This window comes from Piliocolobus tephrosceles, chromosome 8 (genome assembly GCF_002776525.5).
Source record: "Piliocolobus tephrosceles isolate RC106 chromosome 8, ASM277652v3, whole genome shotgun sequence".
Taxonomy (NCBI): domain Eukaryota; kingdom Metazoa; phylum Chordata; class Mammalia; order Primates; family Cercopithecidae; genus Piliocolobus; species Piliocolobus tephrosceles.
In genome coordinates, this window is record NC_045441.1 from 79,583,525 (window position 1) to 79,611,195 (window position 27,671).

Sequence of the window (27,671 nt, forward strand, 5' to 3'; positions counted from 1 at the left end):
AGGTGTGTGTTACTGATTAATGTAGCACTCTCTCTTGTTACACCTACATAGCACTTGAGAATCATTCTCAACCCAGCTTACAGCCTATCACTACCAACCAAATTGGATGAAATCTCCTTGTCATCCTATATGTGTAGGTAGCTCCCCCCAGTGACCCCCTAGTTGTGGTTGCCTCCTTAGATCCAGCACTTCCTGCAGACTATTAATTTAACCCTGTGGACCTAACCATAGGCAATGCTCTTTCCCTGCCAAAGAGGCAAGATGCATACAGTTTTACAAAGTCATTTACTGAGAGAGAGAAATAACATCTTGAATTGTGATATGAAGAGGGGACTGCCCCCAGTCTAGTCCCTTATTACACAGTAGCAGTAAGTTATTAGGAAAAAATAGAATAAAATCTGCCTGTCTGGACCACTTTCATTCTGATTGTTTTGAGGTATGCTTATTTGATTTTTTTAAACAGCCTGCCCCACTGAAATAACAAAGAACTTAATTTTTAAAAAAAAATTCTGTCTTCTACAGCCTCTTGTTCTGAGTCTCCTGGATAGGGTGACCAACCATCCCGGTTTGCCTGGGACGGAGAGGTTTCCCAGGACACAACATTTTCAGTACTGAAACTGGGACAATCTTGGGCAAACTGGGCTCGTTGGTTACCCTATTCCTGGGCCCTCTCCTACCCAAATGACCAGGTATTGAAGAACAACAGTGCTCAGGTTCCCACTCATGAACGAATTCCCTGGTAAAGCTTTGCCTTCTCTCCCAGGAAGACACAGTATAAAGCAAGACTAGGAGTTGTGAGACAGAATAAGTTTATTACAGGGTATGGTGAGGTTCTAATTTGGTTGAGTGATATCTGTAGTTCAGAGTTCTGCTGCAGAGTGAAGGCTATTGATAAGCCCTGAGCCCAGTTAATAATCAAAGCCTCACTAATTAATCAATGGCACTAATGTTGCCAGGTGTCCCTGATCGTCTCTAATCTTCTATTCTGTCTCCACACCACACGATCACCCTTGCTCCAAATGACCTCCCAGCATGTCGTCATTAAAGTTTTTCAATGCTAAGCCCAATTTAAAGTATAGTGAGTATTATAGCTAGAATTTCCACAAGGGAGCAGGAGGGTTATCCAAGCTCTGTGGTTATATGAAGAGACAGAAGACAGTATTCCCCGGAGTGTTGAGCCTGCGATATATGACTATTAAAGAAGCCCAGGGGGACAGGGGTGATTCCATGGGGGCACCATATCCTTGACTTGCCTCCAATTTGTTAATAACACTAATATAAAGTCTTTATCCTTGCAAATTGTAGCTTCCTAAGTTTGACTCAGATTTATTTTCCTCTTTCTAAAACTTTCTTTCAGTTGCAAAGTTATTCAGTACTTGCTAGTCGCCTAACTTCACAGTTAGAGTGAGAATTAAAATGCAATAATGTTTTAGGAACCCAGCCCTTAGAAAGTGCTAAATACATCATCGTTTCTTTCCCAGCCTTAACAATCCCCCTGAACAGTGTGATTGGAGAGCAAGAGATAAGGGAAGCTTTGGAAGGGAAATAAATAAATAAATAAATAAATAAATAAATAAATAAATAAATCATGTAATTTGGCAAGAAAAAATATCCAAAAGTATATAAAATGAAGAGTTGGATCCTAGTCACAGAAAGACAAATCACATTCATTGCTGCTATAGTGGGCAAGGATGTGCCAGCCCAGCTTTTTGATTTTAAAATTATGGAAGGTATATTGTATTCAGTAATAGGAGGAAGGATGTGTTACTGACTGAATGTTTGTGTCCCTTCCAAAATTCTTACGTTGAAGCCCTAACCCCCATTGTGATGCTATTTGGAGATGGGGCTTCTGGGAGATTATTAGGGTTAAATGAGGTCTTGAGGATGGAACTCCCATGATTGGATTAGTGCCATTATAAGAAGAGACACCAAAGAGCATGCCCTCTCTCTAGCCACATGAGTACATAGCAAGAAAGTAGGTACAAGCCAGGAAGAGGGATCTTACCAGAAGCCTAAATTGTTGAGTTACCATGCTGGCACCCTGATCTCAGGCTTTCCACTGTCCAGACCCACAAGAAAATTAATTTCTGTTGTTTAAGCCACCCAGATTGCAATACTCTGTTATTGCAGCCTGAGCAGACTAAGGCAGGAAGAGATGACATGGGGAAAATAGAAATGAAATTCTTTGAATATTTAAGAGAAATAATTATTTCTTGCAAATGGGAGATACTCGTTCAATTTTTGTCAGTGATTAGAGATGCTTTTTCATCTCAATGACCACTTAGTCTTATTTTAGTCATATGTAAAATTGACTCAGTAAATATATTAATTTATGAGTTTTGTAATGTTTCAGAAATCTGAAGTAGTTTGGTGAGTTCTAGTTTAATTTTGATCCTCAATTTTGATTTGAAAAATGGTAGGGTTTGTCTCTCTGCTCTCCCTCTCTTTCTTTCTCTCCCTCTCTCTCTAGAGGAAGTTACTCATAGTCTAGTAAATATGAGCCCTCTGTGGATAAATAAATTATTCACATCTGGTAACAAGGAAAAATTAATTCAGCTATTTATTTTTAAGGAAATTACCAGACTCATAGTCCCTCCTATGGACAGTGATGCCAGCACACACTCTAACTTGTGATAGAGACACAAGTCTTTCCTCTAAGTGGCACCTCCCTTCCCTGGCAGAGGGTTTTTCCTATCAGTCTCAGTCTCTGTGACGGAACTTCGTCTCAGATTCTTCTTTCTGCCACAGTCTTTCCTTCTCATTACTTGGGCTTTAAATTGTTTTTTTCTGTGCTCTTTCCTACCAGCCCTTCTCCCTTTCTGGACCAGTTTTACTTCTTCAAGTGTGTCTTTCCCCTCCCCACCCTCCTTAATCCTATACTGTTTTGCCTTTGCTACACTTTTTTCAACACTTCTCTTTCTTTGTCTTCCAAGGAGACCATCCCTAGCCTGCATACCTGGCTGAAGCAAGCACTGGAGGGCAAAGTTCCTGCTGCTTCTGTGAAGGTTTTTGCAAGGTTTTGGATATAGGAGAATAATTGTCAGCCAGCCCCAGTTTTTAAATACACATTATTTGCAGGCAGATATTGTCTGGTGCCACAGACAGATTAAAGCATAAACAGATACAACAATATAAATTGGATTTGGAGTTGGCTCTTGGTGTGTATACATCTAATCATATATACGTATCTCTGCACATACACCTGCTTGCACTTGAGTTACCCAGAGATGAACCAAGGAAGTGAATTTTGAGACAGGAGGAGCTGAAGTTGAAGGGAAGAAGGGACAGAAATCCTTCTTGCGGGGAGGAGCAATAACCACTCAGCATGTATTAATTGAGTTCCAATTATAGCCAAACTGGGCAGTAAATTAAGTACTCTGAATACAGAATCAAGTAAGGGTTGGCCGTGTCCTCAGAGAACTTCCAGTTTGTGTGTAGAGACCAACAGGTAAACAAGTATAATAGAGTGCATTAGTATTAAAGTAGGGAATGAAGAGGTGAGATGAACAGATCATATACATTCAGTATATGGCAAGAGGCAATGTTGTCGGGTTTTTTCCTTCTGATTTTAAAACTAATTAACACTCATAAAATGCAGTATAGAAAAGTAGAAAAATGCAGAAAACAAATCATTCATCATCTCACCATCCAAAGTGAAGCATAAGATAATGGTTTCATACCAGTCCTTTTTTTTTTTTTTTTTTTTTTTTTTTTTGCATGCATAGACATTTTTGGTTTATTATTTAACCCTAATCTGATAAATCAGGTGTTTGGAAAGATTCAGATCATAACAATAGATTATCAAAACTTGTGAAGCACATGTCTCCAGACAAGTACTTGATTGAATATATGGTAAAATGTTTGTCACTGTACTTTAATACCATGTGCTTAAGCCTTTCATATATGTAGACCTAACAGTTTTCCTAGCAGTTTTTATTTATTTATTTTTGTGTGTGTGTGGATGGGTTCCAAATTCTTAGCAGTTTTTTTACCCTCCTCCTGAATCTGTAATGTTTGCTTGGAAATATAATTTCCTAACCAACTTTTTTAACACCTCTATCAAAATATAATTGATAAAACCACACAATTCACCAATATAAATAGTACAATTCAGTGTTTTTTTCAGTTTAGCGTATTCACAGAGTTGTGCCACTATCACCACAATCAATTTTAGAACATTTTTATCTCCCCAAAAATAAACACCATACCCATTAGCAATCTGTCTTGGTCAGCTTGGGTTGCTAACAAAATACCATGAACTGGATTGGCTTATAAACAACAAAAAGTTATTCCTCATAGTTCTGGAGGCTGGGAAGTCCAAGATCAGAGCCAGTATCTGGAGAGGGTTCATTTCCTCATTCATTGATGATCGTTATCTTGCTGTGTCTTCATATGACAAAAGGGACAAGGGAGCCTTCCAGGGTCTCTGTTATAAGGGCACTAATCCCTCTCTTGACATAATTACCTCCCAAAGGCCCCCAGTTCCTAATGCCATCACCTTAGGGATTAAGATTTCAACACAGGAAATTTTCAGGGGCATAGACCTTCAATCTGCTAACAGTGTTCCCTCAAATCCCCTAGTCCCAGGCAACAACCAGTCTACTTTCTGATCCTATAAATTTACATTGTCTATATAAATGGAATCATATTATGTGTGGTCGTTTGTGACTGGCTTCTTTTACTGAGCATAATGGTTTCAAGGGTCCCCCATGTTGTCTCAGTACTTCATTCTTTTTATGACTCACTGATACTCCTTTATAAGTCCATACCACATTCTGTTTATCCATTTATCAGTTGATGGACATTTGGATTGTTGCCACTTTTTGGCTATTATGAATAATGCTGCTATGAACATTCATGTACAAGTTTTTATGTGAACCTGCATGTTAATGCTCTTGGGTATATACAGTTAGGTACGCCTAACTACCTTTTTTGCAGATTATTCATTCCCAAATTTCAGTGAAATGTTTTACATAATTTTATTATAAAAGGAAAATATTTAAAACTAAGTCAATTACCTTCTAATCTCCTCTCCCCACCACCTCCATCTATCTCATTCTGTCAGACTTTACTAACAATATAATACAAACTTAAAATCATGCTTCTCCTTTCAAATCATGTTCAGACTTCCATTAAGTTCTGATCATCTTCTTCTAAATGTCTTTGCATCTCTAGCCATTTCCTTGTCCCACCTAGTTGAGGCCCTTGTCGTCTTACTTGTACAGTGACTTCCCAGTTGACCTCCTTGGCTTGGTTTCCATCCCCTCTTATTGACTCAGTAAACCCCTGCCAAATTAGTCTTTCTAAAACACTTCTTCTTTATTGCTGTTCATTGAAGTCAGACAGATCAGCTTAGCCACATACTCATCTGTGTTTCCTTAGATGTTACTTTACTTCTCATCTGTAAAAGAAGGTTAGTCAAACCACCTCCTAACATTCTATTAAGATGAAATGATGACCACGACTTCTGTCTCCCACTGGTAAAATGAAGTAAACTTCTACTCAGTGATTCTGCATCTGTATATCTTGTTTCCTTGTCTCCTGTTATTAATGTATAAATATATATTATATATCATATGACTATTACATTATATATATTACATACGTTATAATTATATACTTTAAAATATAATTTATATTTTATATATATGTATTTCTTAGTATCTCCCAGCACCAATTGCAACCATATGTACTTAGTGGGTGATCAGTCAATTAGTGTGTACTAAGTAGATCAGTTAATTGATTTCCTGCTTAATCCACTTATTTGAATAGATGGTAATTGCAAGGTGATAAGTTAACAATTTTAACTTAACTGATAACAACTCTAGAATGGAATATGGGAATGAGTATAAAATAATAGATATTATCCAGTAATATTTTTTGAAAGATCACTTTATGAACATGGAAAATTCCTCCACTAATCAAGAAAAATAGCCGTCAAGGCATAGCTGCAGGTCAAATACAGGTTACAAAGGTGTTCTATAGGTTAACCCATGACTTCCTTGTCTTTTGAGTACAATGAAAGTATTGTAACTAAATGAAATGTTTCATCCCCCATTATGCATGAATCATTTCCTTTCTATAACAGACATACCAGTATATGCTTCTCATCTGTTAAAAAACACACCCAACTTCTAAATGTTGTTTGCCACTGTTACTGAGATTACAAATGATACTATGCATTTTTTCAGTTGTTTGTTTAAAAAGGCATATAATCTGAAACTTAGTCCCCTTGGTAATTTGACCTGAGAAAATTTATCTCATTGATAGGCTTGAATACTTGGTGAGGGTTTTTTTTTGTTTTGGTTTGGTTTCTGTTTGTTTGTTTGTTTTTTTGCAAAACTGCATACAGGAAGTGATATTGCCAATTCAGAATTAATTAATCTTTATTGAAAAATGTGGCATTCATCCTTTAGAAAATTATTTTCTTGATAAAGTTGTAAGAGCTGTAACATGTAAGCAATATATAGTGACCCCAGAGGAAAGACTGTTAGACTGACTTAAATGTGACTTAGACCTCACCACATAGTGGCAAATGGTTCCTTCCTTTCTAGTTCACCATTTGAAATACTTTACGTGATTATCTGGGTATAATATTGGCCAGGAAGAAGAGAGATGTCTCTCTCTCTCTCTCTGTGTGTGTGTGTGTGTGTGTGTGTGTTTAGTTACCACTTAATTGTAACTCTGCTATAAGCTGGGCATTCTAGTAGCTGAGATATATTCATAATCTCACTTAGTTGATCCTATGAGGTAAGTGTCATTATTTCCATTTTACAAATGAAGTAACTAAGTCAAAGAAATTAAGAGACTTTCCTAAGATCATATAGGAAGAAACCACTAAATAGAGATTCACTCCCAGGACAGTCCATCACCAAATAGGCCCTTTCCCCAATCAAAAAAATTTCTTGAAAACTCAACATGTTAACTAAAAAGAAATAAAAGGAGAGGGGAATATTGTGCCCTTAATTAAATCATGTAACATCTCCAGTAGTCAGTTTCCTCATCTGAAAATAGGGATGATTATACTACTACATTTCTCCTGGAATTTTTGTGAGAATTAAGTGAGATTATGTTTGGGGCACTTGGCACTAGGCCAGATACAACATTCATGCTCAATAAATTATAGTTGTTAAGATTCCATTTTTTGCCTTTTTTTTGGAAGTTTTAGAAAAAATTTGGACTTCTCACCTTGTCATCTTTTAAGACCTGTCAAGATGTCTTTTAGAACCCAACTGCATGATTCTTTATGAATTTGGCTGCATTAGTGATGTGCGGGTGGCTTATATTAGTTTTATAGGACTGCCACAACAGACTGGATTGCTTAAACAACAAAAGCTTATTTTCTCATAGTTCTGGAGGCTGGAAGTCCAAGATGAAGGTGTCAGCAGGTTTGGTTTCTTCCGAGGGCTCTCTTTTAGGCTTACCTTCTCATGGTTCTCACATGTTTATTTCTCTGTGTGCACGTGCATCCCAATATCTCTTTGTGTCCAAATGTCTTCTTCTCAAGGAAAACAGTCAGATCATATTAGGGCCCACCCTGTCTTATTTTACTTACTTGTTTAAAGGTTCTATATCCAAATACAGTTAAATTTGGAGATCTTGGGAGTTGGGCTTCAACCTGAATTTGGGGGAAAAAAAATTCAACCCATCACCTTGCCATAAGTAAATTCTTTTCCACTGCATTTGGAAATAATTATTTTCAGGAATAGTAACATGAATAGAAAGTATGGTTGAGAAACATTAAGGTGTATTCTAACCACTGAAATGCTATGACTGCAGGATTCTCCATATATGGCCATATATAGTGAGTTCATTTATTGTGCACAGAAAATATTTAAGAGTTCAAGATTAAGGCTCTATAATTTGATATGTAATATAAAAAGAAATATCACACCTGATAATAGACTACAAATATTTTTAATACATTAGTGTTGAAAATTACCTGTCTATGGCATTTGTTGAGGAAGGAATTAAGGAACGTTTACTTGTACCATAGGTGTATGCAAAATCAAATAAAATGTTTAGTAACTGCATCTGTCAGAGTAAAGCTGTATGGCAGGGATTTATAGGGAAACCTAGAGAAGTCTCCTCCCTCAAGGGGCTACTTGATCTTCTTGGGGAAATGCCAGAAGTGTCACAAAATGACCTTTTTTAATTGCCAGTTAAATGTTCAATGTAGACAAGGAAGGCTGTGTGTTCGAAGCAGACAATTGCTTCTAAAGCCCAGAGTTAAGATTTAGAACGTGTAATAGTTAGCTGTCATAATATTGGAAGGAAGAAAAGTGGTATAATTAGAAATATAGATCCAGAGGTGGTTCACTGCAGCATTGAGGACAAATGAAAGGAGAGAGACCCATGAGGAAGTACTCTGATAGCAGAGTAGTATGGAAAGAGTGCTCTGAGAAATTTCAAAGAATCCTACCTATTTATGGTTCAAGACTAGGATGGTGGTATGTTCCACCTTGTCACGAAGTTAAGCAGATCTTTGAAACCTGGAACTGAATTTGATGGTAGCACTGTTGTTACAATGACTGCAAACAGAATGCCCGTGATTGTAAAACATGGAATTCATCTACCACCAGGTATTCATGGGAGATCCTTATCCATAAGTGAAATGCAGGGAAAACCTTCACTTACCAAAGGAAAAATGTCTCCATTTTTTTACTTCTTCCCAACCCATAAAGAATATTTTGCTTCCTGTTAAACAATGATAATGACAAATATGATTGAAATGTAATCTGAGAACATTTCTTGTTTAAAATGTGTCTTTATTCTTTTAGGCCTCTTTTTCGTGGAAGTTCAGATGTCGATCAACTAGGAAAAATCTTGGAGTAAGTAATAACTATAATTTTACATCAGTGTCTATAGCATTAAAACATTTACAGTGACTTTCCTCTGACATGCATATCAAGTGTTTATCTCTTGTCTTTCTTACTTCAAGCAGCTGCTGCAGACAGTGTTACTATTTGTGTGGTGAGTGGAGACATGGTAGAAGTGCCGTTTTATGCAGAGCCCTAACTGCTCTGCTCTGGAAGCTTGTATGTTGCTTGTGTGGATCTTTTTGCTGCTCCTCTTTCTTCATGTGGCTGAGCTCCAGTTCTTTAGTTCAAATACATTCTCTGCTTGTGGTCATTTCAAATGCACCCACCATCAGAGATGGGGTGCCTGGTGGCAAAGTACCCATCCTTGTCCAGTGAGCTTCCTGTCCCCATTGAGTATCCTTGGTCACCCAGGTTGGTTCTGCGTTGTTTTATTTTGTTTTCCTGGGCAAAGGATGGTATGCTACACATCTCATTTTTCTTCAGAGCACCAAAATAGAAAATGAGAACCCTAAGTCTTTGGCAAAATAACTCTGCAACTTTGAGAAAGTCATGTAACACACCCCATGAAAGGCTTACACAGTGCCTGGCACATAGTAAGCGCTTTAAAAGTTATCTATTACTGTTATTATTAGAATTCATCATTGGTGGCGGGCGCCTGTAGTCCCAGCTACTCGGGAGGCTGAGGCAGGAGAATGACGTAAACTCGGGAGGCGGAGCTTGCAGTGAGCCGAGATCGCACCACTGCATTCCAGCCTGGGCGACAGAGCGAGACTCTGTCTCGAAAAAAAAGAAAAAAAAAGAATTCATCATTAATTATTTAACCTTTTGGTTCCTTAACTTCATCTGAGAAATGAAACTCTGACTTAAATTCTCTATAAGATCGTTTCTTGTGCTCAAATTCTTGGGTTTCAGTTACATAGCTCCTTGATGATTTACATAGTTTCATTCGTGTCTGCATGTTCATGCATGTGAGGGCATGTATGCATTCATGTTTCTAGAATGTAACTGGGGAGCTTCTTCTCACAAAGCATGCAGTGTGGCATCCTTTTTTCGGTTTTTGGGTTTGCAGGGCCCGTACGAATTGGAGTGGAGTAGGAAGAAAATGGGAGTTGTAGACCAAAAATAGCCCTGATCTTTGGTCTGTGACATTTTATAGGAATCCCAGTGATTTTTATGAAATTCGAAGTCTGTAAGACTGCAAAAAAAAGCACCCCTAAAGAATAGATTTTCATACCAGCACTGTCTACTCAAGCATGACTACTTAAAACAGTTAATAAAACTGGAATCTGATGTTGTGCTTTTAGTGACTGGAAGCAGCTAGACTTCTGTTAGTGCCAGTGCCACTGCTGAGTCAGAACATAGTAGCTTAAGGCCTGAATAACATTTGCTAGTTTTTTATGCCTGTGGGCTTCCTGGGTCCAGGGCAGCTGATGCTACTGCTCCTACTACTTACCACTCCGTATACAGTAGATACGTTCAACACAAAGCCTTCATGTTACCCCTGCTTCTGAATGGCAAGTTCTTTAATCAGTCAGTGATGAACTCCCATCTATTTTCCCCATGACTGTTGAATATATTTTGTGTTCATGTGATCTTAAAGAGGAAACTGGGGAACTCAGACATACTAATGACCTTCTGTTAAAAGGAAAGAGAATCTTGACTGAAGTCAGCTTGCCAGGACTTGAAGGTCATCACTTTCTTTCCCTTATTTACACTACCTGACAGTTGTGTCTACCTCCAGCACTGATGTCTGCAATCTTGTTAACATTGTTAGTACCCCCTTAGTACATGAAGCCAGTGAAATGGACCAGAAGGAACATTTGACCGGCATGTTTGACCTGCTTCCAAGGAAAAGCCAGTTCTACTTTTGGCAAAGTCCTGACAATCGTAGGTTGCCAACAGAAAAGAAGCTGTAGAGTTCTATGGTTTGTGCCTTTAGATTTTACTCTGTGGTTTCTGGCATTGTTTCATCAAAATTATGTTCTGTTTCCTCTGAATGGATTACCTTGCCAGAGAAGAGGGACAATGCTGCACCCTAGTGTCGCTGCTGAAGTACTTGAAAAAATATTTCTGTCTCCACCATCACTGCCATTTATAGATTTTGTGCCCTGTCAGGCTTGCCAGTATAAATGTCAACTTTTAAGACTTATATTCAGCTGTCCAAATAGTGGAATTAAATGCAAGCATTTTTTAATGGTCCTATCAGAATTTCACAACACATGTATATGGGCCATAAAAGTTTATATTGAACATGAAACTGAATTTTTTTTTAAGGAAAGCCATATTCACATCCTCTTTTTTTTTTCTTTGGAGACAAGATCTTGCTCTGTTGTCCCAGCTGGAGTGCAGTGACACGATCTTGGCTCACTGAAGCCTTGGCCTCCCGAGCTCAAGTAATCCTCCTGTCTAAGCCTCCCAAGTAGCTGGGACTATAGGCACAGGACACCATGCCCAGCTAGTGTTTATATTTTTTATAGAGACCGGGTCTCACCATGTTGCCCAGGCTGGTCTTGAACTCCTGGGCTCAAGTGGTCCACTTGTCTCGCCTTCCAAAATGCTGGGATTGCAGCCGCCCCACCTGGCCCATGTTCACATACTGTTAAAGGGAAGAACATTTCTGTGTTTAGGAAGATTTAAGCCTTCAAGTAATAGCAAATATTAAGAGTGAAACAATAGTTTTAGCCTGTGACATCTTAGAGCATTTTAAAAAACAATGTCATAGCTAAATGAAAATAAAATCCTGGAATAGAACAGAACTCACTCTGGGCTCTGAATGAGCGCGCTGTGACTTTGGCCGTTCATTTTATGTCTCATTTTCAGTTTCCTCATCTATAAGATGAGACTAATAACACCTGACTTATATGTCTTAGGAGATTGTTACAGGAATCAGAGGAGGTGATAGACTGAAAGTTTTATATATATAAATTGTTATGTGTTTGTTTAAAATTTTATATAAAATTATATAAAGTTATGTGTACATGTACATGCATACATACAGAGACATCCTGTTTCTCGGAAGGCTTTTGGCATTCAGTTGATCATATACTTGCAAGATTTAACTCAGTGTAGATATATCCAAAGCCACAAATAAAAACATTTTAAATATTTCTAGGAGTTATTAATGTAATCAATTTCTAGGTGACTGGTGAATATACACAAAAATATTGATATAGACCTGAAAACTAAAAAAGAATGAAAGGAAATTTTAAAAGATCTCTAACAAACATTCTTCATTCCCTCCTCTGCCCTGTCCGGTCATATCCAGACACTTACTTACACATGCATTTCTTTTCATAATTAATAGTTGTATTTTTGGGTTTTTTTTAACTTCTATTATAGGCTTTCCTATTGAACAACTCTATATATTGTTCATTGTTATTTCTGTTTATTGGTTCTAGTAAATATGTCCATTAATCTTCCTTTGCCTCAATAATGTAGCTCTCTCAGTATGCCTGATAGAGGCAGAATTACAGTGTCTTTCCCCAGACACCCAGGCAGAGAAGCCGTGATGACAGGGGTATCTTCCCAGCTGAAGTCTGTGGCCTGAGCTCTGTGTAGGTGAGGGAAGGGGAAATAAAGTGCTACAGATCTTGGGACCTGTACCACATCTTCCTGAAATCTGGAAGTACATTCATAAGAACACCTCCTCCTGGGCTTCAGTCCCAGCAAGTATAGGCCAAGCAGAAGACCCTAATTTCTAACTGTAGTTAAAATTATTTGGGCCAGGCCAGGCACAGTTGCTCACACCTGTAATCCCAGCACTTTGGGAGGCTGAGGTGGGCAGATCATGAGGTCAGGAGATTGAGACCATCCTGGCTAACACGGTGAAACCCCGTCTCTACTAAAAATACAAAAAATTAGCCAGGTGTGGTGGCAGGCACCTGTAGTCCCGGCTACTCAGGAGGCTGAGGCAGGAGAATGGCGTGAACACGGGAAGTGGAGCTTGCAGTGAGCCGAGATTGTGCCACTGCACTCCAGCCTGGGCAGCAGAGCGAGACTCCGTCTCAAAAAAAAAAAAAAAAATTATTTGGTCCAGTATTTGAATATAACCCGTCCACTAAACTATGATTTTATTTTTAGTTCAGAGTTATACAGTCTGTGTGAGAAAGAATTCCCTGCGTCCTCTGATTTTCTCTGTTCAAACCTACTTATGACCTATATGTAAACTATAAATAATATATATACAATATATGTTATGTAAGTCCATTGACCCATTAATATTTTTAAAGAATATTAAGTTATACATAAATAGGATATAAGCACTTCATATTTTAAGTGTGGTAGTGATGTATTTCCTATGCATCTTAGATGAATAACAACATTTTCTAACTATAATAATAATTGACAATGTATTGATTGATATTGACTGTGTGTGATATGTATCAGGTGCTGTGCTATGTACTTTAAATTATAAATTTATATATTACTATAAATTTAAATAAAGTGTAACTGATCCTCATTACAACTGTAAGTTATTATCATTGTATACATAAAGACACTAAGGGTCATAGATGTTAAGTAATTTGTCCTTACCTGCCAGTAAGTGGCAGGAGCAGGATTTGAACCCAAGCCTGCCTATTTCCAAAGCCTGTGCTTTTTATCACTTACTGTTCTTTCCACATTTCTGATCCCAGAATGGTTTTCAGGGGAAAAATAAATAATAGTCTTTTAATTTACTGTTCACTCACTTTGGAATACCACAGACCTCCTTTTATAAAATCGTGTTTGTATAATGCAGGACTAACAAACGTTTTAGCCTCATTTTTCCTTCTGATTCTAATGTATCTATTTAATATTTAGGGAATTACTCTTTAACCAAAAATGCAACCAAATTGATATGTTAATAAACCATGTTGGATGAGCCTCATAAAATCATGTCAATACTGGGGCGTTCGATCAAAACACAGAAAGCATTCTTGGACATTAAGGAATGTATATACTGATATGGGTCTCCTCTGAATACAGTAAGTCCTGCTTTGTCACTAAGTCAGGGCTTACTGCATGGCAATGTATCTTCTATTTCTACATCACCCCTTACATTTAGTGTCTGCTACCAGAGCAATCTCTTACCTCCTCCCAGTGAATTTTACAATTCTTCTGTGAGATTACCCTCTACCCCATGACACCATATTGCGGTAGGACAGAGATAAACAGAGACCCTGCCAGTCATAAAGTGAAGGTCTCCTGGGACCGTCTCCCCCATGCCTCCCCCTTAGATTTTGCCTTTCTCTGGAAATTGATGAGAAAACAGCTTCTGCATAGCAGCTAATGCTCATGTCTATGTGTGGTTCTTTTGTAGCGTAATTGGACTCCCAGGAGAAGAAGACTGGCCTAGAGATGTTGCCCTTCCCAGGCAGGCTTTTCATTCAAAATCTGCCCAACCAATTGAGAAGTTTGTAACAGATATTGATGAACTAGGCAAAGACCTACTTCTGGTAAGTTTTTGTGATGTCAAGCTGGTCTGCACTGTGCCAGTGAGACACCTGCCCTACCCAGACTGGGTGGTGGTCACAAATATCAGTTCAGTAGCTGCTATAGGCATCACATGCCACAGCCACGTGGGGCAGGAGGCGACAGTCCCTCCAGAGGTTTCATTTTCACGCTTGTAGCAGCTGGTGGCTTTTGATTCTGGAATGTCTTTCTGATCCACATTTTTTTAAATCTGCCATCTTTGAATGTTTATTTCAATGCAGCTTTAGAAGCCTCTCAATTCACTTTGACATATGTTTCTTTAGAAGTAAACATTATGTTTCCTTGCTTACAGTTTCATGCTACTTTAAGTAATTTGTCATTTTAATGTGCCTTTTGTTAAATATTCACAACTTTAGGGAGATGTTTTTCCAAAAGAACTATATAGCAATACTTCTTCTAGTTGCTGATTTATTTAATAAGTATTTAGTGTGCTAGGCACATATAAAATACCTCACTGAAAATAAGGACTTCTGTGCTCTGTTTGAGACTCATAATACTCGACCATATACTTAATTTTCTATACCTGGAGGCCAGAACAATAGGTAGAAAAGTGTACCTGTTGGGCTGTTCTTGATGTCTGAAACCCAATGAGTAATGAGTGTATCCTTTACCTCCTGAATTAACAGCCTTTGATATCTGCTTCTGCCCATGGGTGAAGCACAGGTCTTCTCCATGTGTCTTATTCTGGGGCCCATGCCAGAGAGGCAGCAGCTCCCTGGGGCATGTTTTTCTCATAATAGAAGGTGGATGCTCCAAAAGGGCAAGGAGAAATATACAACGCCCCTGAAGGTCCATACTTGGAAGAAGTACCCGCCACTTTGCCCATGTTCCATTGGCCAAAGCAAGTTCCATGCCTAAGGCCAACTTGAAAGAATGCTCCCGCTATGGTGAGAGGGGAGAGAAAAGAGGGAATGTACTAAAAGTTATCCAGTCTACCGTAGTATCTAACTCTTGACACAACTTTGTGATTCCAGAAGCTCATTTTATAAGTAAACTGTTTGGCAATTAAATTAAATTTTCTTGCAGAAACAATATTATTAACACAAGGTTTTTAAATTAATTCTCAACCCAGCAACCTTGTTCCTGAAGTAGAGCAATAATAGAACTTAAACACCTGTTTTTAACTGTATTTCTATAGGACAAAGTGTATTAAGACTTCCAACTTGAGATTTTCCTGCACCCCCACATTTGGCTAAGTCGTTCTCCTTCTCTCCACCCTCTTCCCAGCTTTAAGCCATCAATGTAGCTGTGAGGAAAGGGCTTCCTCTCACATAATCCTCTAGAGACACGTCTCTGTATCATGAACGTATTCACACAGCTCTTTTCTCTTCTTTCCTATGTCCTGGAGATTAAATTAGCTGCTTCCTTTCCTAATGCCATTACCTAGTTTTCTCCTTCTTGGACTCTGGGAAAAGAGAACTCAGGATCAGGAATTTTGCCCCTGCTCTCCAGTCCTTTGGGAATTCAGCCCTTGCAAAGCTTTTCTAGAGATATTTATTGCTGTTAGAGACAGTTGGAACCTTTCTACAAACAAGCTCTTTCTTCCACTTGCCCTTTAGCTCTTAATGTTCAGAAGATCCTATAGGGAGGCTAGCAACCATGGACTGACTGAAGGGGAGTTCAGGATAGATCAGATTTCAGAGGACCCAAGAATTTGCCTGAAATTACACATAGAACTTTCTGTTTGTATTTGTTTTTAAGCTTTCGATGGAATATTAGAGAGGTCCCTAATCCAGTTGGAAACTGACTAGGACTGTGAGCAGGAGTCCTATTAATATCATGGTTATGCAGACCTCTTAAGTGGAAGAGGTCTTCCATTAACCATGATAATGTAAAGTCTGTAAATTACATAGAAGACTGGAATGCACAGACATTTCATATACTCAGTTCACTTTAGGATGGAGAAGCCAATGTGGCTTTCCTGCTACTTGTGAACTCCTGGGGCAAAGAGGAGGTCTTACTCATCACTATTTAGTGCTTGCCACCTGCTAGGCACCCAGCAGGAGGCGTTGGTGGAAGGAGAGGAGGAGGATTTGAGTAACAAGATTACCTGAAGTAGGGGTGGAAATGAGACTGAAATTAGGGACACATTCTAACTAATTTAGGTATGGACAGTTTGGGAATAGAGACTGCTGCTACTGCAAATATTTCCCTTTCCCTTCTTTCACCTTCTACCTCAGTAGCCCAGCCAAACTGCCCAAACCACTTGTCTAGGACCAGGAGCTTCTTCAGTACAAGCATCAGCTCATTCACCTTGGTAGCCCTACACTTGAGCTGTCAGCCTGGAATAGAGTTTAGTGACTCAAACTGAATCTAATGGTCCCCTGAGAGAGCTACTGCTAGCCATGTGGCACCTTGTTATTAATTAGAAGGAAGATATCCCTGCCTCTGAGTGGTGTAGCCTTGGGGCAGGGTAAGAAGTTGCGGTGAAGACTCCAACTGTAGCACTAAGTTTGCTAGCACTGGAAGAATCACTAAATAAAGTTATATGCACACTTTAATGGCTTAGAGAGAAATCTGGGCAGGAAACAGTCCATAGGCACCCAAAAGGGTCTTCTCCTGAGGGGCATTTTATACATTAGGGATATATGTGAGTACTGTCTCCATATTATTTAGTGTCCCTTTAAATAAATACTCATTCCCATTCTAGATGTGCTCAACATGACAGTGAATAAAGGGATAACTCTGTAAGTACATTATTTACATTGATGTGTTGTATATCAACCAATTACTTTTTTCTTTATTACAGAAGTGTTTGACATTTAACCCAGCCAAAAGAATATCAGCCTACAGTGCCCTGTCTCACCCATACTTCCAGGACCTGGAGAGGTGCAAAGAAAACCTGGATTCCCACCTGCCGCCCAGCCAGAACACCTCGGAGCTGAATACAGCCTGAGGCCTCAGCAGCTGCCTTACGCTGATCCTGCGGAGAACACCCTTGGTGGCTCAAGGGTCCCCCTTAGCAAGCCCTGCAGAGCTGTGGAGGATTGCCTGTCGGGAGGCCTTCCAGCTGCCGTCTTCTGGACAGGCTCTGCTTCTCCAAGGAAACCGCCTAGTTTACTGTTGTGAAATCAATGCAAGAGTGATTGCAGCTTTATGTTCGTTTGTTTGTTTGTTTGTCTGTTTGTTTCAAGAACCTGGAAAAATTCCAGAAGAAGAGAAGCTGCTGACCAATTGTGCTGCCATTTCATTTTTCTAACCTTGAATGCTGCCAGTGTGGAGTGGGTAATCCAGGCACAGCTGAGTTATGATGTAATCTCTCTGCAGCTGCCGGGCCTGATTTGGTACTTTTGAGTGTGTGTGTGTGTGTGTGTGTGTGTGTGTGTGTGTGTGTGTGTGAGAGAGAGAGAGAGAGAGAGAGATTCTGTGATCTCTTAAAGTGTTACTTTTTGTAAACAGCAAGAACGATTCAATTTTAAAGACTCAAGGTGATTGATAAATAACAGGCATTTGTTCACTGAAGGTGATTCACCAAAATGGTCTTCTCAAATTAGAAAGTTAACCTTAGAAAGTTAACCCCAGAAAGTTAACCCCATGTCCTCAGCATTTCTTTTCTGGCCAAAAGCAGTAAATTTGCTAGCAGTAAAAGATGAAGTTTTATACACACAGCAAAAAGGAGAAGAAAATTCTAGTATATTTTAAGAGATGTGCATGCATTCTATTTAGTCTTCAAAACGCTGAATTTACTTGTTGTAAGTCTATTTTAACCTGTATGATATCATGCTTTATCATTTCTTTTGGAAAATACCCTGTAAGCTTTTTATTACTTGCCATAGATTTAGGGAGTGTATCTCAGATAGATTTAAAAAAAAAATAGGAAGCCTTTATTTCCTGGTTTGAAATTCCTTTATTCCCTTTGTTGTTGTTGTTGTTGTTGTTGTTGTTGTTGTTGTTGTTGTTTGTTGTTATTTCGTTTTTGTTTTTAGGAATTTGTCAGAAACTCTTTCCTGTTTTGGTTTGGAGAGTAGTTCTCTCTCTAACTAGAGACAGGAGTGGCCTTGAAATTTTCCTCATCTATTACACTGTACTTTCTGCCACACACTGCCTTGTTGGCAAAGTATCCATCTTGTCTATCTCCCAGCACTTCTGAAATATATTGCTACCATTGTATAACTAATAACAGATTGCTTAAGCTGTTCCCATGCACCACCTGTTTGCTTGTTTTCAATGAACCTTTCATAAATTCGCAGTCGCAGATTATGGTTTATGGCCTCAATTCTGCAAACCTAACAGGGTCCCATATGTTCTCACTGTAATGCAGTCCTTCTACCTGGTGTTCACTTTTGTTACCTAAATAATGAGTAGGATCTTGTTTTGTTTTATCACCAGCACACAGATTGCTATAAACTATTACTTTGTGTTTTACATTTTTATAGAAGATATTGTCAGTGTCTTTATCTGAGGGTATGTCTTTAGCTATGTTTTAGGGCTATACATTTACTCCATCAAAGGATCTTTTCTCCATCCCCCAGGCTGTGCTTGTTTCTAGTGCCTTGTGCTCACTCCTGCTCTCTACAGAGCCAGCCTGACCTGGGCATTGTAAACAGCTTTTCCTTTTTCTCTTACTATTTTCTCTACAGTCCTTTATATTTCATACCATCTCTGCCTTATAAGTGGTTTAGTGCTCAGTTGGCTCTAGTAACCAGAGGACACAGAAAGTATCTTTTGGAAAGTTTAGCCACCTGTGCTTTCTGACTCACCAGAGTGCATGCAACAGTTAGATCATGTTTAGAGTTAGGATTTTCAAAGAATGGAGGTTGCTGCACTCAGAAAATAATTCAGATGATGTTTATGCATTATCAAGTTGTACTGAATTCTTTGCAGCTTAATATGATATATGACTATCTTGAACAAGAGAAAAAACTAGGAGATGTTTCTCCTGAAGAGCTTTTGGGGTTGGGAACTATTCTTTTTTAATTGCTGTACTAAACATTGTTCTAATTCAGTAGCTTGAGGAACAGGAACGTTGTTTTCTAGAGCAAGATAATAAAGAAGATGGGCCACACGAATGTTTTCTACTTCCCTTGTGACAACATTGATTACGTGTTGTCAGTACTATAAATGCTTGAGATATAATGAATCCATAGCATTCAAGGTCAGGTCTACTCAAAGTCTCACATAGAAAAGTGAGTTCTGCCTTTCCTTTGATCGAGGGTCAAAATACAAAGACATTTTTGCTGGGGCCTAGAAATTGAGTTTAAAAACTCAAGCACTGATTCATCATGAGCTTTTTGGTTAGTATTCATGGCTAGAGTGAACATAGCTTTAGTTTTTACTGTTGTAAAACTGTTTTCCTAAGTTCACTCAAGAAAAATGCAGCATTTCTGAACTGGAATTTTTCAGCATTCTTTAGAATTTTAAATGAGTAGAGAGCTCAACTTTTATTTCTAGCATGTGCTTTTGACTCATTTCTAGGCAGTGCTTGTAAAGAGAAACTAAAGCACAAACATTCTGGCATTCAATCGTTGGCAAATTATTTTCTGATGACACAGAATGAAAGGACATCTCAGCCTCTCTAAACTTTGTAAAAATCTGTCCCCAGTTCTTCCATCGGTGTAGTTGTTGCATTTGAGTGAATACTCTCTTGATTTATGTATTTTATGTCCAGATTCACCATTCTGAAATCCACATCCAACACAAGCAGTCTTGCCATTAGGGCATTTTGAAGCAGATCGTAGAGTAAGAACTTAGTGACTACAGCTTATTCTTCTGTAACATATGGTTTCAAACATCTTTGCCAAAAGGTAGGCAGTGGTGAACTGAAAAGGGCGTTTTGCCCCAAGGTTACACTGAAGCAGCTCATAGCAAGTAAAAATATTGTGACAGATTTGAAATCATGTTTGAATTTCATAGTAGGACCAGTACAAGAATGTTCCTGCTAGTTTCTGTTTGATGTTTGGTTCTGGCGGCCCAGGCATTTTGGGAACTGTTGCACAGGGTGGAGGCAAAACAACCTACATATAAAAAGAGAAAAAGAGAAACTTGTCCATTTAGCTTTTATAAGAAATCCCATGGCAAAGGGTAATAAAAAGGACCTAATCTTAAAAACACAATTTCCAAGCGCTTGTAAGAGCCCAATAGGTTGGAGCCTCCCACTTTCTCCCTCCTTTGAAGTGGATGGGAACTCAAGTTGCAAAGAACCTATTTTGGAAGAAAGCTCGGGGCCATTTCAGCCCCCTGTATTCTCACGATTTTCTCTCAGGAAGCACACACTGTGAATGGCAGACTTTTCATTTAGCCCCAGGTGACTTACTAAAAATAGCTAAAAATTATTCACCTAAGAATAGAATCTCAGCATTGTGTTAAATAAAAATGAAAGCTTTAGAAGGCACAAGATGTTCCTATCTTAAATAAAGCATGTTTCTTTTCTATAGAGAAATTTATAGTTTGACTCTCCACAATGTGGTACTATTATCCATCTTGATGAGAAAACTCTTAAATAGTACCAAACATTTTGAACTTTACATTATGTATTTAAAGTGAGTGTTTAAGAAACTGTAGCTGCTTCTTTTAAAAGTAGTGCCTATTAAAGTCAGTAATGGCAATTATTGTTCCATTGTGGAAATTAAATTATGTAAGCTTCCTAATATTATAAACATATTAAAATTCTTCTGTCTAAAATACTGCTTTTCTTTTAAGTGACAATTTCACTATTCTTATGATAAGCACATGAGAGTGTCTTACATTTTCCAAAAGCAGGCTTTAATTGCATAGTTGGGTCTAGGAAAAAATAATATTAAAAGTTAATATGCCACCATAATTACTTAATTATGTTAGTATAGAAACTACAGAATATTTACCTTGGAAAGAAAATATTGGAATATTATTATAAACTCTTGGATATTTATATAATTCAAAAGAATGCATGTTTCACATTGTGACAGATAAAGATGTTATATGATTTCTAAGGCTTTAAAAATTATTCATAAAACAGTGGGCAATAGATAAAAGAAATTCTGGAGAAAATGAAGGTATTTAAAAGGTAGTTTCAAAGCTATATATATTTTGAAGGATATATTCTTTATGAACAAATATATTGTAAGAATTTATACTGAGGTCATCTGGCAACTGTAGGATTAATGGTCAAAAACAAACCAAGCAAACTAAATTATCTGTATTTTTTTTCTCATTTCAAGGGAAGAGGCAGCCACATGAAGCAATACTTCTTACACTTGCCTAAGAATGTTCATTGAAAAAATAAAAATAAATTTTTAAAAGGCATGTGTTTCCTGTGCCACCAATACTTTTGAAAAATTGTGAACCTTACCCAAAACCATTTATCATGTCCATTAAGTACATTTGGGCACATAATTAGGAAGATATTTACATGTTCCTTCTCCACAGTGGAAAAACTTATTGAGGCTACCAAAGCCTGGCAAGAAATGTAAGTCCTCAGAGTAATTAAAAATGCTGTTTTCCTCAAAAGCATGAGAAACTAACATTTTCATTTCTTATTGACTCCCTTTCTATATCAATGCAATTCACAACCCAATTTTAATACATACCTATATCTCAAGCATTTCTATCTTGTACTTTTTCAGAAAATAAACCAAAAATAATCCTTTGGCCTCTCTATCTTCTGATCTTTGTAAGTAACAGAAATGTAGAAACAGAAGGGCTCCAATTTTTACATGTTTTTTTCTCAACTAGTCTTTCTGGGAATTTTTGTTTATTTTCTTAATGAAGTACCAAACAGCTTTTCAAAATATTTTCTATTTCTTAGCATTCCCAGGAAGTTATAACATTTAGATAAATGAGTAGAAGTGGACTTCCTTCAACATATTGTTACCTTGTCTGTCCTTAGGAAGAAAACAAGAGCCACCTGAAAATAAATATAGGCTCTTTTCAAGCATCTGCTGAAATACTATTACAGCAATTTGAAGTTAATATGGTAGGAAAGGAAGGTGGCTTTTCTTGCAAAAGTCTTTCTAAACATTCACACTGTCCTAAGAGATGAGCTTTCTTGTTTTTATTCCAGTATATTCCACAAGGTGGCACTTTTAGAGAAAAACAAATCCGATGAAGACTAAAGAGGTACTTCTAAAAGAGATTTCATTCTAACTTTATTTTTCTGTGCATATTTAACTCTTTCCTAGCACTTCTTTTTTGGGATGATTAATGGTCTTTATAATGTTCTGTAACTTCAGTATTTTACTTGTTACCTAGGTTCTGAACAATTGTCTGCAAATAAATTGTGCTAAAGGATGGATAATATATCCATTTTGATCATTTAAGTAAAGAAAGCCTAGTCATTAGGAAAAAATTTTTTTAGGTACCCAATTACCTTGCTTTTCTAGATTAAAACAGGCTTACTTACTAAAAAGGCAGCCCTCATCTGTGAACAAGGTAGTTTCGTTAGAAGTATAAAACTCCTTTAGTGGCTCCAGTTAAAACACTCATACTCTCTCTGCTGCTTTCATATTCCCTGGCATGGTGGCCTTTCAACATTGATTACATTTTAAAATGCTAATTTAAAGATCAGGTGAGCAAAATGAGTAGCATCAGTAATTCGGTAGACAAAACTTTTGTCTGAAGAATTGCTATATTGAAACAGAGCCCTTAAATACCAAAAGACCAGGTGATTTTAACATTTGTGGAATCACAAATGTAAATTCATAAGAAGCTCTAATTAAAAAAAAAATAGGTCTAAGTATATGAGCATAACAACTTAGGAGTGTGTCTACATACTTTCTTCACTTTTGAAGTTTTTTGGCAACTTTATCTATATTTTTTAAATTCACAAGTCTACTTACAGACTTCTTATCCCCCAGATGATTAAGTTAATTTTAGAAGTCACCTTCCTCACAACAGCGTCACTTGAAATTTAGTAGGGAAAGATATTGCAGTATTTTTCAGAGTTTCCTTAACACAGCACCACAGAAAGCAGCTTATTCCTTATGAGTGGCAGACACTCGACGGTGCCTGCCCAACTTTGCTCTAGAGTGGCAAGCAGATGAGTCTCAGTAATTCATACTGAACCAAAATGCCACATACACTAGGGGCAGTCAGAAACTGAGAAATCCCCCGCCTCATTCGCCCCTCTGCTCCCAGGAACTAGAGTCCAGTTAAAGCCCCTATGTGAAAGGCCGAATTCCACCCCCGGGTTTGTTATCACAGTGGCCAGTCTGAACCCTACTTGCTCGCGTTCAAAACTTGACTCCCACTTGAAAGCCTTCCGGGCGCGCTGCCTCGTTGCCCCGTCCCTTTGGCAGGAGGGTGGCAGTGGGCGTGGCCGGGCTGGGACCCCGCCTCCCGCTCACCTGCCGGTGCCTGAAATTATGTGCGGCCCCGCGGGCGGCTTTCCGAGGTCAGAGTGCCCTGCTGCTGTCTCAGAGGCATCTGTTCTGCAAATCTTAGGAAGAAAAATGTCCCTAGAAGCAAACGGGTGTCTTCTGTGCATAAATAAGTACAACACAATTCTCCGAAAGTTCGGGTAAAAAGAGATGCGGTAGCAGCTGCTCTGTGTGAAGCTGTCTACCCCGCATCTCTTAGGCGCTAAGCTCAGTTTTTGTTTTTGTTTTTTTTTTTAAGAAAAGATGTATAATTGCAGGAAATATTTTTTATTTTTTTATTTTCCATCATTCTACATATGTGATGGTGAAAGATATGCCTGGAAAAGTTTTGTTTTGAAAAGTTGTTTATTTTCTGCTGTGTCTTCAGTTGGCAAAAGCTCCGAATTCTTTAGTTTCCCCTTTCTTTTCTCTCTTTTTCTTGGTTAGATAATTAAAGGTATGTAAACAAATTATCTCATGTAGCAGGGGATTTTCACGTTGAGAGGAATCTTCTGTGTGAGTTGTTTGGTCACACAAATAACCCTTTCTCAATTTTAGGAGTTTGGATTGTCAAATGTAGGTTTTTCTCAAAGGGGGCATATAACTGTACATATTGACTGCCAAGAACTATGACTGTAGCACTAATCAGCAAACAAAGAGCCACACAATTATTTAATTTCTAACTCTCTGTGGTTCCTAGCGAAATTCCGTTGATGTGCTTAGGTTAAAGTTCTGAAGATACCCGTTGTACTCTTACTTGAAAGTTTCTAATCTTAAGTTTTATGAAATGCAATAATATGTATCAGCTAGCAATATTCCTGTGATCACCAACAACTCTCAGTTTGACTTTAAAGTCTGAATGATAAAACAGATTCCAGCGGTAATACATTTCTTGAACCTCCCAGTGCATTATATATCTTTTCATTCTGATCCTGTGTTTGCAAAAATATATACATGTATATCATAGTTCCTCACTTTTTATTCATTTGTTTTCCTATTACCTGTAGTAAATATATTAGTTAGTACATGGAATTTATAGCATCAGCTATCCCCAGGAACAGCACCTGACAGGCGGGGAATTTTTTTCAAGTTGTTCTACATTTGCATAAATTATTTCTATTATTATTCATGTATATTATTTATTTCTGAATCACACTAGTCCTGTGAAAGTACAACTGAAGGCAGAAAGTGTTAGGACTTTGCATCTAACGTTCATTATCATGGTATTGATGAACCTAAGAAAATAAAAATTAGACTAAGCCCCCAAATAAGCTGCATGCATTTTTAACATGACTAGTAGATTTGAATATGTAGATGTAGTATTTTGGGTATCTAGGTGTTTTATCATTATGTAAAGGAATTAAAGTTAAAGACTTTGTAGTTTTTATTAAATATGCATATAGTAGAGTGTGAAAATACAGCAAAAATAAAAACTAAAAGTAGAAAAGCATTTTAGATACGTCTTAATTTAGGAACTGTGCCAGGTGGCCCTCGGGATAGATTCCAGGCAGAGACCAGTGCCTAGTGGTGCCTCCTCTTGTCTGCCCTCATGAAGAAGCTTCCCTCACGTGATGTAGTGACCTCATAGGTGTCATGTGCAGTAGTGGGAACAGGCAGTACTGTTGAGAGGAGAGCAGTGTGAGAGTTTTTCTGTAGAAGCAGAACTGTTAGCTTGTGCCTTGAGGCTTCCAGAACGTGTCAGATGGAGAAGTCCAAGTTTCCATGCATCAGGCAACTTGGCTGTGTATAGAAGCAATCCAGCATGGTAATAAAAAGCAAGGATTGCCTGTGTCATTTATTATAAAATAAAAGGGATTTTAACAACCAACTATTCCCAACACCTCAAAAGCTTGTTGCATTTTTTTGGTATTTGAGGTTTTTATCTGAAGGTTAAAGGGCAAGTGTTTGGTATCGAAGAGCAGTATGTGTTAAGAAAAGAACAATATTGGTTCCCGTAGAGTGCAAATTAGAACTAGAGAGTTTTATAGGATTATCATTTTGAGATGTGTTAAAGTAGGTTTTCACTGTAAAAATGTATTAGTGTTTCTGCATTGCCATAGGGCCTGGTTAAAACTTTCTCTTAGGTTTCAGGAAGACTGTCACACACAGTAAGCTTTTTTCCTTCTGACTTATAATAGAAAATGTTTCGAAAGTAAAAAAAAAAAAAAAAAAATCTAATTTGGAAATTTGACTTTAATTAGTTTCTGTGTTTGAAATCACGGTTCTAGAAATGTAAAACTTGTGTATATCAGATACTAATCTAGGCTGTGTGAACCAGCCCAAGGTGACCAACATCCCCACACCTCTACATCTCTGTCCCCTGCATCTCTTCCTCTCTACCACTAAAGTGTTCCCTGCTACCATCCTGGCCTGTCCACATGGTGCTCTCCATCCTCCTCCACATTACGGACCACAGGTGTGCCTTTCTAGGCCTGGCCACCACTCCCAACTTGACCTAGCCACATACATCTAGAGATGGTTCCTAATGCTGGGCACAGACTGTGCTCATGGCATCCATTAGAAATGCCTCTAGCATCTTTATGCATCTTGATTTTTAAACCAAGACATTGTACAGAGCATTCAGTTTTGGCTGTGGTACCAAGAGAAAAACTAATCAAGAATATAAACCACATTCCAGGCTGCTGTTTTCTCTCCATGTACAGGCCACACTTTTACTGTATTTCTTCATACTTGAAACTCACTCTGCTATTTTCATATCAGGGTACAGACGTATAAGGGTGCATGTTCCTTAAAGGTGCATAATTATTCTCATTCCGTTTGCTTATATTGCTACAGAATGCTCTGTTTTGGTGCTTTGAGTTCTGCAGACCCAAGAAGCAGTGTGGAAATTCACTGCCTGGAACACAGTCTTACAAGAATGTTGGCAGGTGACTTGGTATCAGATGTTGCTTCTTCTCTGTTCTCTGTATACAAGATTGAGAGTTACCACACTGGCCTGTCAGGTCCACCCTGTGGGTGCAGCACAGCTCTCTGAAAGCAAGAACTTTCCTACCTATTCTAACATTTTTGCCCTCTAAGAAAAATGGCCTCAGGTATGGTATATACATAGCAAGAGGGGAAGGGCTGTCTCACTCTAGCAACCATCCCTCCATTCCACACAGAAAGCCCTCTTGAAGCAAAAGAAGAAGAAAGAAAGAAAGTTTATCTCTAAGGCTACTGTCTTCAGAATGCTCTGAGCTAAATGCTCTTGCTCCCTTCCCAAGAGGCAGATGAAAATACAGGCCAGTTTATCTAGACCCTTCCCATCTGAAGAGGAGGATAGAAAAGTAGGTAAATATGTCATGTAAAATATGTCATTCAAGGACCACCAAAACTTTCATGAAGTACCCTATCATTAAAAATCTGTTTTTAAAAGTAGCTCAAGCAAGGGATGCTTTGTGACCCAGGGTTTCTGAAGTCAGATAGCCATTCTTGCCTGCCCCTTATTCTGACTTACTGGGAAAGGGAGAACTGCAGTGGTGTTTCTGTTGCAGTGGCAAAGGTAACATGTCAGAAAATTCAGAGGGTTGCATACCAATAATCCTTTGGAAACTGGATGTCTTACTGGGTGCTAGAATGCAAATTTAGGTATTTATTGTCAGATGATGAAATTCATTGTTTTTTTCAAAATTGGTGTTGAAATATCACTGTCCGGTGTGTTCACTTATGTGAAAGCTAAATTGAATGAAGCAAAAAGAGAAAATAGTTTGTATATTTGTCATACCTTTTGTATTTCTTACAATAAAAATATTGGTAGCAAATAAAAATAATAAAAACAATAATTTTAAACTGCTTTCTGGAGATGAATTATTCTCCTGGCTATTTTCTTTTTTACTTTAATGTAAAATGAGTATAACTGTAGTGAGTAAAAGTTCATTAAATTCCAAGTTTTAGCAGAATGTGTGTGTGGTTTTTTTTGTTTGTTTTGTTTTTTTGTTTTTTGTGTGGTTTTTTTTTTTTTTTTTTTTTTTTTTGGTGCTTCTTATTTGCAACCTGGCCATGCATGTGGTAGAAAGAATGTGTTTTAAACTTTTACTTTAAGAGATTCCTTTTCAGGCTTCCAGTGTTTAAATAGCAGTTAAGTGAGCATAGAACTCATTCAACA

General features: G+C 38.0%; 1 protein-coding gene across 4 annotated transcripts in view; it reads left to right on the plus strand.

Moving 5' to 3' along the window:
• The window catches only part of CDK6 (cyclin dependent kinase 6), a 235,550-nt gene extending 208,085 nt beyond the window's left edge, over positions 1-27,465 (plus strand). For all 4 annotated transcript variants that reach the window (XM_023226729.2, XM_023226733.2, XM_023226731.2 and 1 more), the window contains exons 6-8: positions 8,781-8,831; positions 14,122-14,257; positions 17,044-27,465. In XM_023226729.2, the coding sequence (XP_023082497.1) occupies positions 8,781-8,831; positions 14,122-14,257; positions 17,044-17,190 (334 nt within the window). In that variant the 3' untranslated portion in view covers positions 17,191-27,465. The remainder of the gene's footprint in view (positions 1-8,780; positions 8,832-14,121; positions 14,258-17,043) is intronic.
• The last annotated feature ends 206 nt before the right edge of the window (positions 27,466-27,671 follow it).